Genomic DNA, 18,334 nt, shown 5'->3' with positions numbered 1-18,334 from the left:
ATTTCACAATAATATAATAAACTTTGCCCCCCCCAATTTTTCTTTAAAGAACTGAATTTGAATGTTCAGAGTTAGATAATAAATGATAAATTCAATTCAATCTTAACAGTTATAATTCTTATAAAATTACCACAGACTATAAAATCATGAAAGCCCAAGTTTAAGAGATAGAACTGTAATTCAGTTAAACCTGGGGTGGTTTAAGACATTAAGTCACTAAGATTAAAAAAAAATTCAGGAGCAAGATGGAAACCTAAGACATTAGATTATCCAAAGGGAAGTTCATCAGTTACTGAAATTTTTAAGCAATTCTTGGTACCATAACATTAGAAGCCATAATGAAAATAACTAAGATTTAATCAATAGTATTATTTTAAAATGATACAAAGCTCTCCATAAATTCAATGAGACTGATACCTCTTATTTACACTATGAATTCTTGATAACCACCTGCCTCCCTATAAGGAAGATATTAAATGGAACAATGGCAAGGGAAATCAGCCTAGATATATCTGTGCCTACTTGAAAGTGGAAAATATGTGTGAAATGAAATTTTTAATATACAGGCAAACCGTTACGGCAAGCTGTGCTCTAGGTTTGCAACCTGGCTACCAACTGCCCTTCGAAGTTTGGCAATGGGTGACCAAAGTGCCTTCTGGCCATCTCAAAGCTACCACATCCTTTCAAGAAAGAATTTTCTTGATAGTTCAGATAAAGTAGTCAAGGCTCCATCTTTCAAAAGAACTTCTCTATGGATTAATTTGCAACCAAATATAAGCATGATGACAATTTTTGAGTTGAGCAAGTGTCCTACCAAAATATAACAAGTATATTCAGTTTAAAGTATGCAATATTGTATTTAAATATTCTCTTTTAAGGGCATCTTCCCAACATACATTTTTGTTTCTCCTTCCTGTTTTAAGACCTAGTAAACTAACCTTTTCATCAAGCATATCAGGGTGCTCTGTCAGCCAGACACAGAGACACTGAAAAGCTGCTACTATCATGGAGTGCAGATCCCGGGAGTGAAGAGGAGCTGGCCGACTACACTGGTACACAATGTAGCTGCACACGGAACTGATGGCTCGCTTCCGGTCTCCGGAGTCAACCACCACCTTCACCTGAGCATATTCATATGGGGAACACAGTTAGCCAGGAACCACTGTACTGATTTCAAACTGTCTGCACTGTAGCCTGGTCTTTCTGACCCTGGGATACACCACAGGAAGCCCTGCTTTCAAAAATTTTATTTATACAAAGGCACCAGGGTGGCTCAATCGGTTGTGTCCAACTCTTGATTGTGGCTCAGGTCATGATCCCAGGGTTGTAAGATTGAGTCCCATGTCAGGCACTGTGCTGGTGGTGGAGCCTGCTTGAGATTCTCTCTCCCCCTCTCCCTTTGCCCCTCTTCCTGCTCTCTCTCAAATAAATAAATCTTAAAAATAAGTATTATTTATACAGAGAAATATTTCAGATATATCATCATAAAATACTCTATAAAATCAGAGAACATTTTTCAAACTCCAAAACAGTTATTTCATTTTAGCATATTTTTTCATTGGCTAAAAACCTAAACTCCTGGGGTGCACCTATCCATCATCGTCAGATATCAAAAGAATATCTGGCAATGGAACGTGTATACATTTCCGAAGCCCCTTAACCCAACCCTGCGGTAATGCTCTATGGGCTATAAAGTTCTGTATAGCTGCTCAGATGTATAATTAACATATAGGAAACTACACATATTTAAAGTGAAGAATTTCATAAATTTTGACATAAGTATACACTTGTGAACTATCACCACAATCAAAATAGCGAAAAATATCCATCACCCCCTAAAATATCCTCATGCACCTTTCTAATCCTTTTTCCACTCCTTTATGCCCCTTCCTTAGGTTACTACTGATCTGCTTTCTGTCAATACAGGTTAATCTGCATTTTCTAGAGTTTTATACAAATAAAATCATATGTATTGTATTCTTTTTTGGGGAAGGGGTCTGGCTTTTTCTACTCAGCATAAATATTTTGAAATTTATGCACATTTTTATGTGCATTTATTAAAATCAGATGATCCTACAATGACACAAAATGTCATGTTGAAAATTTAAGGGTATTATAAGAAAATACAAAATCAACAGGTAGGGGCGCCTGGGCTCAGTCGTTAAGCATCTGCCTTCAGCTCAGGTCATGATCCCGGGCTCCTGGGATTGAGCCCCGCATCGGGCTCCCTGCTCGGCAGGAAGTCTGCTTCTCCCTCTCCCACTCCCCCACTTGTGTTCCCTCTCTCGCTGTGTCTCTGTCAAATAAATAAATAAAATCTTAAAAAAAAAAAATCAACAGATATTCTATTATCATGTGCAAATAAATAGGAAGTACTGAAATGTTTCCTGTAACTTAACAGCAAAAGTATCATTCATAATCTTTGAGCCTATTAAAAAAAGTAAAGTTCACTTTGTAAAATTTCACTTGGAGGCTTACTTTGCACACTCTGGATAAAACTATGTTTGAGTATAAGCAACATTGTAATACCCATTTCAAGGAGTTGAGAGATACAGGAAAAAGAGACATGGTCCAAAGCTATTGGGCTAAAATAAAAGGACTGTTCTCCTCACCTTTGCCAGGCCAGAAAGGAGCTCTAGAGCTGCCAGTGATATGCTCATGTCTTGCCGCCACTGGGAGTTGAGTCTTTGGGTGACAAGATGAATGCTGCGAATCAGGAGCCCAGCAGCTGAATCTGTATTAAGAGCTAGGATATAACCCCAATGCCACATCCCACAGGGAGGGAAAACAACTAAGCATTAGTAACGAGAAGCACAGCATTCCACCAGGCACAGACCACAGCAGCCACAGTGAGCACAACGGGCACCCACACAGTGCTATGCTCCCCACCCCACTGGCCTGAGCATCAAGCCTGACTGAACAACAGTGCACAGGGCACACACACTGGACCAAAGCAGCTTCTAGCTCCCAGCTCAGGTACTTTTACACAGACATCCACTAGGATTTGGCAGTTCAATATATCTTAAAAATTTCTTAATTAACTCATAGAGAGTTACATTTTCAAAAAAACAATGAAAAGGCTATCAATTATTTCCTTGGAATTTTATAGAAAAAAGAATTCACATTTCAGAATCTCCTCAGATGTTAGGAATACCCTAAAACATCTGCTGAAATTATTTTCAGGGTTTAAACTATCAAAAGTCACATGCAATGCCTTTTCAAACACATTTTAACATTTAATTCTCTAAAGCTACTTTAATGTTTCTTTAAAAAAAATTAAATAACCAAGTCAACATATTTTTATTTGGCCTCTAGTTCTACATTTAAAAGTAATTACTAATTAGCTAATAATAAATTAGGACAAATTAAACTGATTTTATAAAGGAAGCTTTAGGGACATTATACCTGTCGATCCTATCAGAAAGAGGGCAGTGACAACAGAAAAAGGAATGATCATTAAAGAGAGACATTCATGCGACACTAACACAAATCTGGATTTCTTAGTAAAAACTACTTTACGACATTACAAGCAGAACTCACTAACACCAGTTCAAAAGGCTGAAACAAACAATAATCACTTCAAACATTTATATTAGAACACATACAATAATTCAAAAAGTTCTTTAGTTCAGAAGTGTTTTAGAAAGCATGAAAAACAAATTTTCACCCACAGTATACTTAAATCCATGAACATAATGAATAAGTTAACAATTTAAATAACTGCTTTATAAATGCAATATTTAAATTTGTTTAATAACCTTAACATAATGACCAGATGTATTTGACATGCTCAAGGATACTTAAAGCAAACTGAAACATGCCTGGACTCCTAGGCTCATGAATTTTCCAGATAATTAAAAAATTAAATTTACATCCAAGGATCTAGATTTCATTCCAGTCATGTTGGACTAGCACTCACAGATTCAATACAATATTAATAATCATGTATAAAAAAAAGGCACCCACAAATTCACAGAACCCGTAAAGTGCGTGCCAAGGTACAGAACATCACTGAAGAGGATGCTCTGCTAGCAAATGTTTCCTTACTTTTGCTTAAAATTTATAGGGTATATAATTTTTAAACACAAAGACTCTCTCGTCTGGGTTCCATCTAATGTATATTTTATCACTTCATGTACCACACTGCAATAATTGATGTGCTGGCTATCCCTATCATTAGAGCCTGAGGCAGAGCACGTTCTATTTCTCCATATTACCAGTATCTGGTAAAAGAATCCATAAATATTTCCTGACCCCCCCCACTATAATCATTTATAAAATCTAATAAACTACCCAAAATCTAGCTACTAAAAGCTATAGAGGTAATTTTAAAAGATTTGTTTTCTTTTTAAAAATCTTTTAGACTAATAAGTATTAGGTTATTAAGTATTATACTTAAATACATTAAAATCATGAACATTACAATTTTGTTTAAAAAGATTGTTTTATGAATCTGGGCATTAAAACTTACTCAATAATCTTTGGATTTCAAAAAAAACAAACATGGCTTACCATAATCCCTTAGGAGAGCTTGAGCAGGTCTTTCACTATCGGGAGTTGGGGGCTCTGTGCTTCCACCACTTGCTGAACTAATACCACTATTAGTGCGACTATGACTCTTCAGGTTATTCTCTCCACCACCCTAGTCAAATAAAAATGGAACAAAGATTTGAGAGCTACATCCAGAATTGACAAGTACAGATAGAAGTCAGTCATTAAAAGCCATGTTGATAAAACAGAATGGGCCAACTAAGTAGCACAAACTGATATACAGATAAAAATTGAGGAGGAGGGGTGCCTGGGTGGCGCAGTCGGTTAAGCGTCTGCTTTCGGCTCAGGTCATGGTCTCAGGGTCCCGGGATTAGGCCCTGCTTCGGGCTCCCTGCTCAGCAGGGAGCCTGCTTCTCCCTCTGCCTCTGCCGCTCCCCCTGCCTGTGCTCTCTCTCTGTCAAATGAATTAATAAAATCTTAAAAAACCGGACAAGGGATTAAAATTACTGTGGTGTTTTTGCGTAGACACCATCTACTGAAGGGTATGAAGGGTCTGATGATTATGGGTGTCCATTCTGGAGTCTTCTTTGCTGCTGTTTATAAAGGGCCAGCCCAAGACCTTTTCTATCTTCACTAGACTTCACTAGCTAATGACTCTGGGCCCTTAAACAATTACCCTATGCCTCCTAAGCAAGACTTCAGGAGTACAAGCTTAAAAAAACAAAACGCAAATAAACAAACAACAGTAACTTTCAAATGTAGTTACATCATAGAACACAAACAATAAGATATCATGGTTAGTATAAAGATTAATTTCTACATGTATGTGGGCTAACAAAGGTATCTGTTAAAGGTTTCTCTCATTTTCCCCCATATAAACAAAATTCATTATATCCAGATCAGTTGACTATTATTAGCTACCTACCGGGATACAAATATAATTTCCTTAATAATAATTTGATCACCCATCCTACATCTACCCAGCTCATTCCAGTATACCCTATAAATTTCCCCCCTCTCCTGCCTCTACTCCAGGTGTGGGGATCACATATCCTGAAGCCAGAAGCAAGGGTCAGTGGGAGTCTCTGGGAAGCTTTTTTTTTTTTTTAAAGATTTTATTTATTTATTTGACAGAGAGAGACACAGTGAGAGAGGGAATATAAGCAGGGGGAGCGGGAGAGGGAGAAGCAGACTTCCCGCTGAGCAGGGAGCCCGACGTGGGGCTCGATCCCAGGGCTCTGGGATCATGACCCAAGCCGAAGGCAGACGCTTAACGACTGAGCCACCCAGGCGCCCCACTGGGAAGCTTTTTTAATTTGGAAGTACTGGTGCTTTAGAGGACTTTCAAACTTTGGTCTAGAGGAGCTAAAAGAGCTGATGACATGGAAAAGAATAAACTCAATACTTGTTTCTAGACAGCATTAAATCTACTAGGGATAGAAGGAATTATGGAATAGGAGGCTTTTCCTAGATTACTCAAGCCCAGTTCACCAGCACGGCAAAAGAAGTTAAGAGCTTTAAGTAGAGACTGCCCAGAAATAAAGACTGCATCTAGCTGAAATTTCTCTCATGCAGAATCTCTCAAGGACCTGATGAATGGCTGAGGAAACACTCAAAGGTAAGAAACCTCAAAATATATATTTTAAAATATGATCCTTCTGAATCAGTGAGCTGAATTTACGAACAAATGCCTTTAAAAATCACAAGGACAGGGGCGCCTGGGTGGCTCAGATGGTTGGGCGTCTGCCTTCGGCTCAGGTCATGATTCCAGGGTCCTGGGATCGAGCCCTGCATCGGGCTTTCTGCTCGGCGGGGAGCCTGCTTCTCCCTCTCCCTCTGTCTCCCCCCTGCTCATGCTCTCTCTCTCTCCGTATCTGTGTCTCTCAAATGAATAAATAAAATCTTTAAAAAAAAAAAAAAAATCACAAGGACAGACATTTTGGAATGCAATTTACATAAAATCAGATGTTGATATTCTGACAGATTACATGTGGTATGCTTCTTACCATCTCCATTTGGCAACCAATGGCTTCTAAAAGTGCTGAATCTTGAACAATATTTAACATTGCCCCTGTAACAGCAAAAAAATGCATTTTATTTAAATACATGACAAGAATACTAAAATGGCTAAAATATCTCAATAGAGATAAGAATATGATTTTAGCTGACTATTCTTGAAATGTCCATAAAATTACTAATAAATCTATTGACTGGTATGAAAAAAACACTCTTTAGAAATGCCCTAATTCTGATCTGCCTTCAAAGTTTTAAAACCACATTTTCTAAAATAAACTTGAGGGTCAAACTTAACTATATAAAAACATGACCACTATCAGATATTTTTAAACTGATATTTAAGACCAGATGTAAGCATCTCAATTTCAAGGCTACTACAAACAGAAAAATTATTATGGAATACTTTAAAAAAACAGATTCTGTTCTTTTAGAAATAAAAGAAAAATAACAAAAATCACAGCTATGTCTTTCTGACCAGACTGCCTTTTTAAAAGATTTGCTTATTTATTTATTTATTTGAGGGAGAGAAAGCAAGAGAAGGAGAGGGTGTGAGTTGGGGGAGGAGCAGAGGGAGAGGGAGAATCTCAAGCAGACTCCTTGCAGGGCACAGAGCCTCGAGATGTGGGGCTTGATCCCATGACCTATGAAATCATGATCTGAGCTGAAATCACCAGTCGGATGCTCAACCAACTGAGCCACCCAGGTGCCCCTGATCAGACTGCTTTTTAAGAATGATTAAAGCCACATGGTTCAGGGTTACCCCTGTCTGCATATTCTGAAGGCTGCACATATTTACTATCAAGGAACTTACAGGCCTAGAAAGGCTGGAACAGAAATAAGATGGTGAGCCTAGCACACTGCTTCTCATCTCAGTATGGGAGTACTCTTGTCCACAATGGATAAAGAGAGGACAGACACAGCTTTGCCAATCTACGGCAAGAGTTGACAATTCACTCTTCCTTGAAATGTACACATGGAGCTCTTCAAAACAAGGGTAAAGCAAAACTAAATAACAACTCTGTAGAAAATTATCTGATTTCAAGTGATACATTATTTGAATAACCTAAAACACTACAACTTGGAGGCCCCCTCATAGCAAGATTTAACCTCTGTTCTTTCAACTCTTTCAAAATGAAAGGATTTATTCTTTGCTATTTATTCCACCTTCTCACTGCATAACATACTATACTTCCCAAACACTCCAACTATTCCTGCTACCACCAATTCTTTGGCCATGACATTTCCTCTCCTGAAATGAAATCCTAACCTCATTTCTGCCTATTCAAATTCTGCCCTAGAAGATCAAATTTAACTTCCACTTCCCCCCATGAAGTCTTCCTTGCTCTTTTGGTTTCTTCTCTCAACAGTAAAGACATTTAACAAGACATGCAATCAGCTCTGCCCGCTGTAATTATCTCACACTTTGTGAGAATATTCTAATCTCTGCAATAAGACTTGCTCAAGGATGAAAGCCATGCCATTCAGTTCTTTAGTACTGTCCTCAGAGCACCTATACCTAGGGCCATGCTCCTGGCTTTGACGAAAAGCCAGAAGTAAAAAAAAAAAAAAGCCAGAAGTACAGAAAGAGACAGTTGTACAGTTGTAGTAATCAACTGACAAATAATGGGGGCTTAAAATACGGCAGTGGGCATAATGATGAGGAGCCATTTAAAACAGAGAATCAGGGCGCCTGGGTGGCTCAGTTGGTTAAGCGACTGCTTTCGGCTCAGGTCATGATCCTGGAGTCCCTGGATCGAGTCCCGCATCGGGCTCTCTGCTCGGCAGGGAGCCTGCTTCTCCCTCTGACTCTCCCCCCTCTCATGTGCTCTCTCTCTCTCATTCTCTCTGTCTCAAATAAATAAATAAAATCTTTAAAAAAATAAATAAATAAATAAAACAGAGAATCAGGGACACCTGGGTGGCTCAGTCAGTTAAGCGTCTGCCTTTGGCTCAGGTCATGATCCCAGAGTCCTGGGATCAAGTCTTGCATCGGGGGGGGGGGGTCCCCTGCTCAGCAGGGAGTCTGCTTCTCCCTCTGCCTGCCGCTCCCCCTGCTTGTGCCCTCTCTTTCTCTCTCTGATGAATAAATAAAATCTTAAAAAAAAATTTTTTTAATAAAAATAAAACAGAGAGGGGTGCCTGGGTGGCTTAGTTGTTAAGCGTCTGCCTTCGGCTCAGGTCTTGATCCCAGGATTCTGGGATCGAGCCCCGCACTGGGCTCCCTGCTCCACGGGAAGCCTGCTTCTCCCTCTCCCACTCCCCCTGCTTGTGTTCCCTCTCTCGCTGTCTCTCTGTCAAATAAATAAATAAAATCTTTAAAAAAATTAAAAAAAAAATAAAACAGAGAATCAGTACGATCAGGAGACCAACAGAGAACATTAAGGAAAAAGGAAGGAAGCACAGCAACAGCTACTTCTCAGTTTCCTCCTGGTAGGGTTCTGACATAGCTTCCAGATTTACACCCAACTCCAAATTTTTTCCCCATGGACATAATGGGCAGGAGGCAGAGGAAAACGCAGATGTAAGGGAGGGAAGGAAAGAGGAGAGAGGGAAGAGGAAGAAGGGGGTAAGGGGACAGGAGGAGAGAGGAAAGGCAAGAGGAAAAGAGAAAAATAACACAAATAAAACTAAGCAAAAATGACCCCCTAAAACAACTATAATGCTTTCCCCTTCCCTCTTCTCACCCCTTTAAACTTTTTCACATATAAAAGCAAACAAATTCTGCCTCTGATTCAGAATAAGTAGAGCTGTATTAGGCTCAGGCTTCATCACTGACCCCTGCCTTACAAGCATGCCTGGGGTCAACAGTGTGTGGGCTCACTTACAAAAAAATGTGTGAACACAAACCTAGTATCATTTGAGTGTTGTTGGGGTCCGTTTCCGTTTGCAAGGCACCTATTAGTATATTCACAAGTCTCAACTTCAGGGACAAAAAAGTTATTGGTTTATCATATGAAGAGCTGTCATCATTACTAAACTTTCCTTCCAGGACCACCTATGGAAGAAACAAATAATATTCAACATCAACTGTTGTGGTGCACTATGCCCATGTGGCAACTCCTACAGTGGACAAAGAGACCAGGCTAACAAGCAAGGCTTTCAATCTGACTAGTATTAGCTCCTGTGCTAAGTCTGGCACTAACTCACTCAACATGTGTTATTATTAGCTGTCACTAGCTATCGCCACCTGAAATAGTAGACCAAGGCATGCTGGCTGGCTGAAAGAAGAAATACCACAATAAATCAGCTTTGTCGATTTGACTGAAATAATCTGAGAAAAGTTTTAAAAAGCTCATATTCCATTTTTAAAATACAATGTGACAGATTTAACCACACAAAACAGAATATAGAATATAAAAAACTTTAATAAAACATTACCTCAGATCTGACTGTGCCAAAATGATGTGGGAGGGGCAACAAAGAAAGGAGGATATTAATGGAAGATCTTCTCAATTCTGTTGGATTTACATAGCTTTTGAATTTTGAGAGTTCTCTGCCAAAAAAAAAAAAAAGAAAGAAAGAAAAAAAGAAATAGCTATTGGTATTTCCAAACCAAAGCCTGTTTTTAGCTATTGCCAAATATACATTATGTCAATTTTTCACAATATAAGCACTGGATTTGGTTTCATAAAGAATGCAGTAACTACTTTCCACTGAGTTTATATTCTGCGGGGTGTGTGTATGTGTGCATGTGTGTGAATTTCTACGTTAAACTGTTAGAGAATTAAACTAGAATCTGACTGACTGATTTCAAATGTATGATCTACTCTATAAAAGTAGGACCTCTGGGCTGGGGTTGTTCTTAGCCCTCTAAACCAGGCCAAAAAGGATTCAACATGCCCAGGACAAATTAGAACTAAATGAATTCAGGGATGAGGTATATCTGGACGTTCTATGCTCACGTAATGTGACCTGAGTCCCCTTGGGCTATAAAGACAACTGCACAGGATAAATAAGGAAACTGGGGAGGAAGCACCAAAACAGACCAGGCCAAACCCAACAAGTGATATGCTAGTACAGAGTGAGAACTTACCTGTCAGGCAAAATGGTTTCAAGAGCTGAAATAAAGTAAGGAACCACAACATCAATCCCTTTCAAGTCACAGCAGAACAAAGGAGGGGAGTTTAGAATAACGCTGGCCAAGACAGGATGGCACACATAATCATTTATCTGCAAACCTTGAATTAAAAGCATGTAAAATCTAGGAAAGCAAGAAAAAAATTTTAAATAAACTGCTGATCAATTGTTTTCATAATTATTAATATTTTCTACACAGTCATCTGAAAGTCTATTTCCATTCTTCACTACTTCTATCCTTTAAGAGGTGTTACTAGAGTTAGAACAATTCAAAAGCAAATATACTAAAAACCAAATTATCTTTCCCAATGAAAAGAGAAAAAAGATTCATGTCTATTACACCTTCTTGAAGTGTTAAGCCTTGCAACTCAGTTATAGGTGCCTGCAAATGAAGTCACCAAAACAAGACAAATGACTGGAGTAATTAGTAATTAGTGAACTGAATTCCATGCCAGTAAAATTTTGCAACCTTTCCCAATTCCTGAAGAAGAAAAAAAGTGTGTGTTGTGGCTTTTCTCTTTCCCCATCATTTCCGGGGCGACAATGAAAGAAAGAAACCTTTCAACCCTGCATTTACCACGACATGGAGGTGAGTCTGAGTAAGACTCCTTTTAGGAATAATCCTGAGCCCACTTTCTTTTATCCTCCTCTCCTAACCCCCAATCAACTAAGTATTCGATCTGCCATCATTCAAGAGCAACTATATCGGTAAACTCTTCTACTACCATGAGGCACTTTTCTCCACAAACCTATTCGGGAAACAACTTCCTCACCTCCCGGTCACTACTCAGCACACTGCAATCTAGCTTATCCTCCTAGAATCAGTTGAAACCATGTCAGCAAATAACCAACAGCCACTCAACTGCTAAATCCAGAAGACATGTCTAAGTCTTAACTTCCTCTGCCTTTTTTAAAGCATTCAACCCTTTAATTACTCCCTTCTTCTCTTCTTTTCCTTCTGTGACCTCTGTAGATGTTTTCTGTAATAGACCCTCTTACTCCACCTGACTCCTATACTGGTATCCATCAGGCTGTCAAGCTCCACTCTCTAATAAGCTCTCTCTCGCCTTAACCTGCTTTTAAGCTCCTGAATATAACCAAACCAATCTCTAGCCCATGCCTCTCAAGTGAGCCCCAGATCTGTTAACCAAAAGTGTGTTGGATACCTGAAAGCAGGTCATGTCTAATTATTGATTACTGATAATTTGTACTGATTACTCCAGTACTTCCTATGCACAGTGTCTGGCACACAGTAGGAACTTAAATATTTGTTGATTAATATCCTACAGGCATCTCAAACTCAATAGTTTCATAACTAATTCATCACTTGCCCTCTAACAAATCTGCTCTTTCAGGTGGTCGTACTCCCACCCATCCAGTCTTAGGGGCCAGACAGAAAGCTCACGATCACAGCCTTCTCCCTTATTGCTATTTACTCTTTGGAGTATCTCCCCAACCCATAGTCTCCCTCCTGAGACTATGCCCCCACCACAAGAGATGAGCTCCAGCACTTCGTGTGACCCACCCTCACAGTTGTTGCTGGCTAGACCAGAGGAAGACACCTGATTAATCAGATCCTCTTTCCCAGGAATCTGAAATTAGGCTTCAGAAATGCTAACTGGCCCCGCTGGTCATCTAGACCAAAGTCATGGAATTTGGGAACTCAGAGGCATACTGAATATAGGAAAATAATCTGCAGAGAAGAGAAGAATGAAGCATGGGAGACCATGAAGATAGAGAAACAGAAAGGAAGTTGTTTTGTTCCTTGAACACTTTCTAGTTTCTCATCCCTGCCCTTTGTGAGGCCCTGGTGCATGTCCTAACCTTAGAATGTATTAAATAGCACAGTTTCTCATAAGTCATTACCATTTTTGCTTAAATCACATTGAGGAGTTTCCTGTTACTTAAAGCCAAGAACCTATTAAGATACCCCTGATCAGCTGCCTGCATGTACCATTCTGTTTCAGGCCTATAGGATTCTGCACTCAGTTCCCTCTGATTCAGCTTAATCTTCATTCCTGAGAACCCAGCAGGTACAGACACCTGAATGTTCTTGTTGATCACTTTAGCAGCTATGCGAATGATCAGTTCAGGAAAGCAAAACAGAGTCAAGAAAAATAGGAGGCCACTACAAATTAATTTAGGAAAAAAGTGACAAGGTCTAAAGTGTCATGGTGAGGACAGAGTGGAGAGATTAGAAAGAGGGTTAAGTAACAGAAAGGCAGGAGTTGTTCACCATCCAAAGATAAAGAGGGAGAAGAGTCTAAAATGACTCCTAGTTTCTGGCCTGAGCAACTAAATGGCTGCCAGAGCCATTCACCAAGATGGCTGAAGTCACCGATTTGGATAAGAGGACCCTACCCAACCTGCTAACATAGACTGAACACTACCCATCCTTTTTAAGTCCAGCACAATCATCCCATTCTCTGGAACTGTTTCCTGAACCCCTGGGGTAAGTGTATACTGCTGCTGCTTCTGAATGCCCACAGCACTTGATCTCTGCCTCTCTCCTACCAACTTCCTATTACTATTTGGATCATTGTTACTTAAGTACATGGCTTTGCTCACTTGAGAAAATAAGCTCCTCAGAGACCAGATTTACAGCTAACATTTCTGGACCATTTATAGTGCCTAATACTGTGCTAAAAATTTATTTAAGTAATGTGATCCTTCCAAATCTCTCCATCATTAATAAAAGTAAAATATAATGAAATAAATAATACTTCTAAAATAAAAAGCATCTTAAGGATCTTTACCAAATTTGATGAGGCAGGTAAAATGCAAGAATTTCAAGCAAAAATTCCAATTACTTACAGACATTTGCAAGTATTTCAGACCAAAATTTACTTATCACTTCAGCCTACCAAGCCATGCTATAATAGAGTTTCACTATCAAAACTATATAAATGGAAAAATAAACGAAAAAATTCTAAGACCTGGATAAATAAGCTGGCAGAATCTCTTCTCCAGTCTTCTTGCTACAAAAAATCCTACACAGTGTCCCACAAGCCTCAGCTCTTCCTGCTTCATAGTTATCAGGAAATTCACTTGCATCAAACATAGGATTGGAAACCATGGTGTCTGTGGACATTTGTGACCCTTTCCGTCGAAACTCCATGCTAGCTTGTGTTGTAATGGCTGAGGAGAGAAAAGGAGCATTTTATTATATTTGTCAATATGCAAATAGGCTCATGGGACCCTGGACACAAAGATCAAGTGTTGGTGTCATTAAATTTTACTTAAATAGAATTCAATAATGCTTTTGTTTGGCAACTACGTCTTATTTTTTTAAAAAGGGGCTCTCTGAAATCTTCTTTGAAAATGGCAACAATTAATTTACACTGGTATTATCAGTTTAATAGATTCTACTAGAAGCATTTTTCAACTAAATTTTTGATCAGCAGAGTACATGTGTATATATCTGCATGTCAATACAGATATATAATAAAAGAATTTGGGTTTTCTATTATTTATTCTGCTTTTTCCTCCCCCTGTAGAATGATGCTTAAACATTAAGAAAAATAGCTACTTCAATTTACACACTACCCCAGACAGACATCATAAGTGAATGGGCAAGCCCATGCCAGTTGTATACTTTAGGGAGAGGGCAAAGTAAGGATGAAAAATGGGGAGGGAGGAAGAGAGAGCATTCCCACCACCCACCCAAATCCAAAACACACACCAAAGAATCGCCCAACCAAGCAAAATGAGAATGAATTTTAACAACCACAGACAGCAGCTAACTTGAGGTTGATAAATCAGAAAATTGGATTGGTAAGAAAGATTATCATGGTCATTCGTTGTCACTGAAACAGAAGCCCTTTGAAAGTTGCTTTTGTTGCTTTTATTTTTAACAAAAGATTTCACAGTGTATTGAATAATCACTCTGAAATCTTTTATCACTCCACATGAAATGTTTAAATTATTTTGTAATAGTTTTAATAGAATGCAGAGTCAAGCATAAATCTTTATGCAACTTCCCATGAGCCATTTTTAGTCCTGAAAAAGCTATCCAGCAATAATACATTTGAAAAACACTACATGCAGAATGCATACAAATCAAACACTAAATCTGTATAAAAATAAGCTTAAAGCTTTAAAAAAAAAAAATAAAAAAGCCAAAACACAGTTAGTGCAAAGTCCTGGAATTCATGACATGACCAGACTAGTGTACAGAAATAATGGGACTGATTCAGGCAGATTAATTTGCTTTTGCCAACAATCTTCCCCATTCAAAACACAGAAAAGTATTTTTCTTCCCAAGTGCAAAAACTACAAGAGACAATGACAATCAAATTTTTTAATGGAATTATGAAAAAAATAAAAACATGACTGCAATTAAGGAGAAGCTTCTGGTTCCTACTTACAAGATTTATAAGAAAGAAGAATTTGGATAAAAGATGCTGCAAGATAATAGAAATAAATGGAAACAAATCAAAGGACAGCAGTAATTATAAAATACTTCAAAGATGGTGAAATTTTACAATAAGTTAAGAAGCTTTTTAGCTTTTTAAAAGTTAGATTAAAAGCTTTATGATACCACAAGCTAGTTCAAAAACAGGAAATTGTGCATTCAGATCCAAAATTATGATTTTTGTATCATGCAAAACAATGAACAAAGAAAATTACACAACTACAAAGAATTGAGGTTTTGAACTGCCAATAACGTGCATTAAAATTTTAGTTCATTAACCCTTCCCAGCTCAATGTTACTTTCACAAACTACAGTGTAATGTCACATCAGTCTAGAGCTAACCAGTTCATAGAAGCAAACATTTTAAGTTAGAGGTGAACTGCATGGCAGAATTCCTTGATGGCAGCCAGTACTTAGAAAACAGACTAACAGTGTTAGTATTTCCGAACCTTCCACCCCCGCCCCTCCAACCCCCCCCCCACGACTTCAAGAGCAGCACCCAATAGCACTCAAACCCAGTGAAATACCAGGACACCTCCTATCTCCTGGGTAATGTAACAGCCTTTCTCATCTCCAAACATAATAGGGGAAAGAGGAGCTTCTATCTTTTCTGTACCAAGGAAGATGTTAAGAGTTAAAAGTAAAAATTGGTTGCCCACATATTTTCTGAACTATCCATCTTTTGGCACAAGAGGGTGAGCAAAGCTGTTACAAACTCCCTAGAGAGTGAGAAGATCTGTATATTCCCTTTAAGCAAGCCCACCAAGGAGGCAGGAGATTGAGCCATACTGGATTCAGGGATTTTAGTGTCAATAGCTTGATACCCAAAAGTTACAATTGTAAGAATTGCACCTTAATAAAAATAAAAATTAAAAATATGACTGATTCATTCTAGAAAATACAATATGAATTAATAAATATAAGCATGGTTCAGAAAACTCAAAATATAAGGCACATGAACATAAGAAAATATAAGCCGAAAATGGTTTTCTAAAAGTCTTCATTTAGTCATAAGTACATTTACTTATCCATACATAAGCACTACTTTCAAACTTATAAATAAAATATAATATGGAAATGGTAGAATATAAAGTGTCTGAATTTGAAAAAATAAACAAAGGAATCTGTAAACTCAAACATGCAATCTCAAATTATACTCCCAAAAATATCTTAATATTCACACCTTTTTAAATTATTTAAAAGATTTGTAAGGACATCCAAAATGATTAGACATGTATAATGCTCATATAGACCTTAGTTCTGAGATGATTAAGAATGCATTTCTGAGAGAAAGCAGAGACCTTTATGGTCATCATATTAGTTTTAATCCTTGGAACTAATATTCTCCCTAGAGATGCATAAACTAAAGCAATTAGGCATCCTTTTCTCTCAACCTACATCTAACCCCAGTTGGAAAAGTGCTTTCTTACCAAACAACCAGTACATTCATTAGTGCATATAACATGGTGTCTGGGCACAAAGTCATTGCAGCTCAATAAATGCTATCCATGATTATTGTTCTCTATAAGACATGTCATAAATATCCAGTACATTCTGCACTACCCCACATTCCCATCCTGCACGCTACACCACTGCTTCCAAGTCAATCAGATTTCATTTAAATAGTGTCATTTCTGTAATAAAATCTAAATGAAGATATCAGGGTTGAGTTATTAATTCGCCACCAGTCTTATTTAGTTCCAGAGCAAATGGTATTTTTTAAAGTGTGCCCTGAAATAAAGTTCTCTAGACTAAAACCTGAGAAGTTTTTTTGCAGAAATTTTCTAATATTTTATATACTAATATAATATTTTCTAATATTTTATATACTAATAAGTGAATGGCTGTCAGTCAGCATCTAAGAAAACACTTCTTGTGAATAAATTTCTGGTCAAAATCTTTAATTCTTACTATCAATATTATTATCCTGGCTGACATGAAGGGAACTTCCGGCCACCTACTGAAAGGAATTTGATTCAACAAAAAGTGGCTAACCTGAAGTGTGTCTAATAAAACCAGACAAAAGCCAAACCTCATAGACATAAAAAGGACAGGTAGGAAAACTTCCAAATTCTGTTACTGCAGCTGGAAGGGGTTAAACACAAGACACTGCTTGGTCAGAGACAGAAAGCTTTTTAAGATACATATTAATCTTGCAGGTAGGAAAGATTAAAAAGAAAAAAAAAGAAAAGAAAAAAGTGATAACATATTTCTTGAGCAATATTTACCAGTCATGCTGCTGTCTCTGTTTATCCCATTATGAAGTTTACAGTGAACAAATGCTGCATCAAATAACCATGATCCAAAGAGATTCAAGATGCTGTTAACCTTTGGTCTCCGAGGGGCAGGCAGTGGCCGGGGTTCAGAACTAGTCTGATTGGGACTTGACAGAGGAGAGGTGGAGGATGTCTGGTGCTGAACTTTCGAGGCATGAGCAGTACTAACCTGTTAGAGGAGTACAAGAATATATCCACACTCAAGAAAAGTCTGAGAAAACAGCAGGACTTTTCTAAAATGTTAGCAGATTAAAAAGTCAACTTTATACAGCATAATAATGGAGACGAAAACTCTTACTGTGCTTGTCTTCATGGTGGCCTTATTCACAGTAACAGCCCGGTGCCTCCGGTTATGTGGTGGGGTGGTATTGACAGCAGTGCTCTGAGGCATACTTAATCTATTCACGGGTGTTGGAGGAGCACTGTCTGACCGGGGTCTAGAAATGCCTTTAAGAAAAAAACGAATGGAGTTATTCTTCATAGTTTCAAACATGTGGTTAGAAAATCTGCCTCAAATAACACCAGTGAAGGCTCAGGACAGACTACAGCAGACACTGCTAGCTGCCTCCCAGTATCTATTCGTTCTTTCCTCCTGAGTTACAGAACACAAACTTTAGCTGGACATGGCTACCCCAAATACACAACTACATATTCTAGCCTCCCTTACAGCTAGATGTGGCCATGTTCTGACCATAGAGAAGTGGGTGATTGTTGGGTGGGTATTCCAAGAAATCTTAAAAAGACCAATCAAGTACAGACTCTCCTCCCTTCCTAATTCCTGAATAGGATGGTTGGAACTCATTTAACCATCACGGCCCATGAGAGAGTACACAAAGAGCCACAAGATAGAAGGGCCTTGGGTCCCTTACAATAATGGAATAGCTATAGCAGCCCTATACTGCCTAGCCCTGGCCTTACCATATGTGAAAATAAACTACCCTGTTCAAACCACTGGTATTTTTGGTTGTTATGTGGCCAAACTTAATTTGAATAATATATTACCTATGTAATGTATTAACAAGTGCACATAATAAATGTTTTAGAAAAAATAGATATTAAA

General features: G+C 38.3%; 1 protein-coding gene across 1 annotated transcript in view; it reads right to left on the bottom strand.

The window, feature by feature from the left end:
- Positions 1 to 18,334, bottom strand: part of RALGAPB (Ral GTPase activating protein non-catalytic subunit beta) — a 90,646-nt gene that overhangs the window by 37,396 nt on the left and 34,916 nt on the right. Inside the window, exons 8-17 of the mRNA XM_021688941.1 lie at positions 17,573 to 17,721; positions 17,227 to 17,443; positions 13,521 to 13,722; positions 10,541 to 10,708; positions 9,886 to 10,000; positions 9,355 to 9,502; positions 6,498 to 6,562; positions 4,513 to 4,642; positions 2,613 to 2,734; positions 939 to 1,121 (exon numbers count right to left, since the gene is read on the bottom strand). Coding sequence (XP_021544616.1) covers positions 939 to 1,121; positions 2,613 to 2,734; positions 4,513 to 4,642; positions 6,498 to 6,562; positions 9,355 to 9,502; positions 9,886 to 10,000; positions 10,541 to 10,708; positions 13,521 to 13,722; positions 17,227 to 17,443; positions 17,573 to 17,721 — 1,499 coding nt within the window. The remainder of the gene's footprint in view (positions 1 to 938; positions 1,122 to 2,612; positions 2,735 to 4,512; positions 4,643 to 6,497; positions 6,563 to 9,354; positions 9,503 to 9,885; positions 10,001 to 10,540; positions 10,709 to 13,520; positions 13,723 to 17,226; positions 17,444 to 17,572; positions 17,722 to 18,334) is intronic.

Source organism: Neomonachus schauinslandi, chromosome 10 (genome assembly GCF_002201575.2).
Source record: "Neomonachus schauinslandi chromosome 10, ASM220157v2, whole genome shotgun sequence".
Taxonomy (NCBI): Eukaryota; Metazoa; Chordata; class Mammalia; order Carnivora; family Phocidae; genus Neomonachus; species Neomonachus schauinslandi.
The sequence above is the reverse complement of the archived record's forward strand: the minus strand, read 5'-3'. Positions and strand labels throughout refer to the sequence as shown.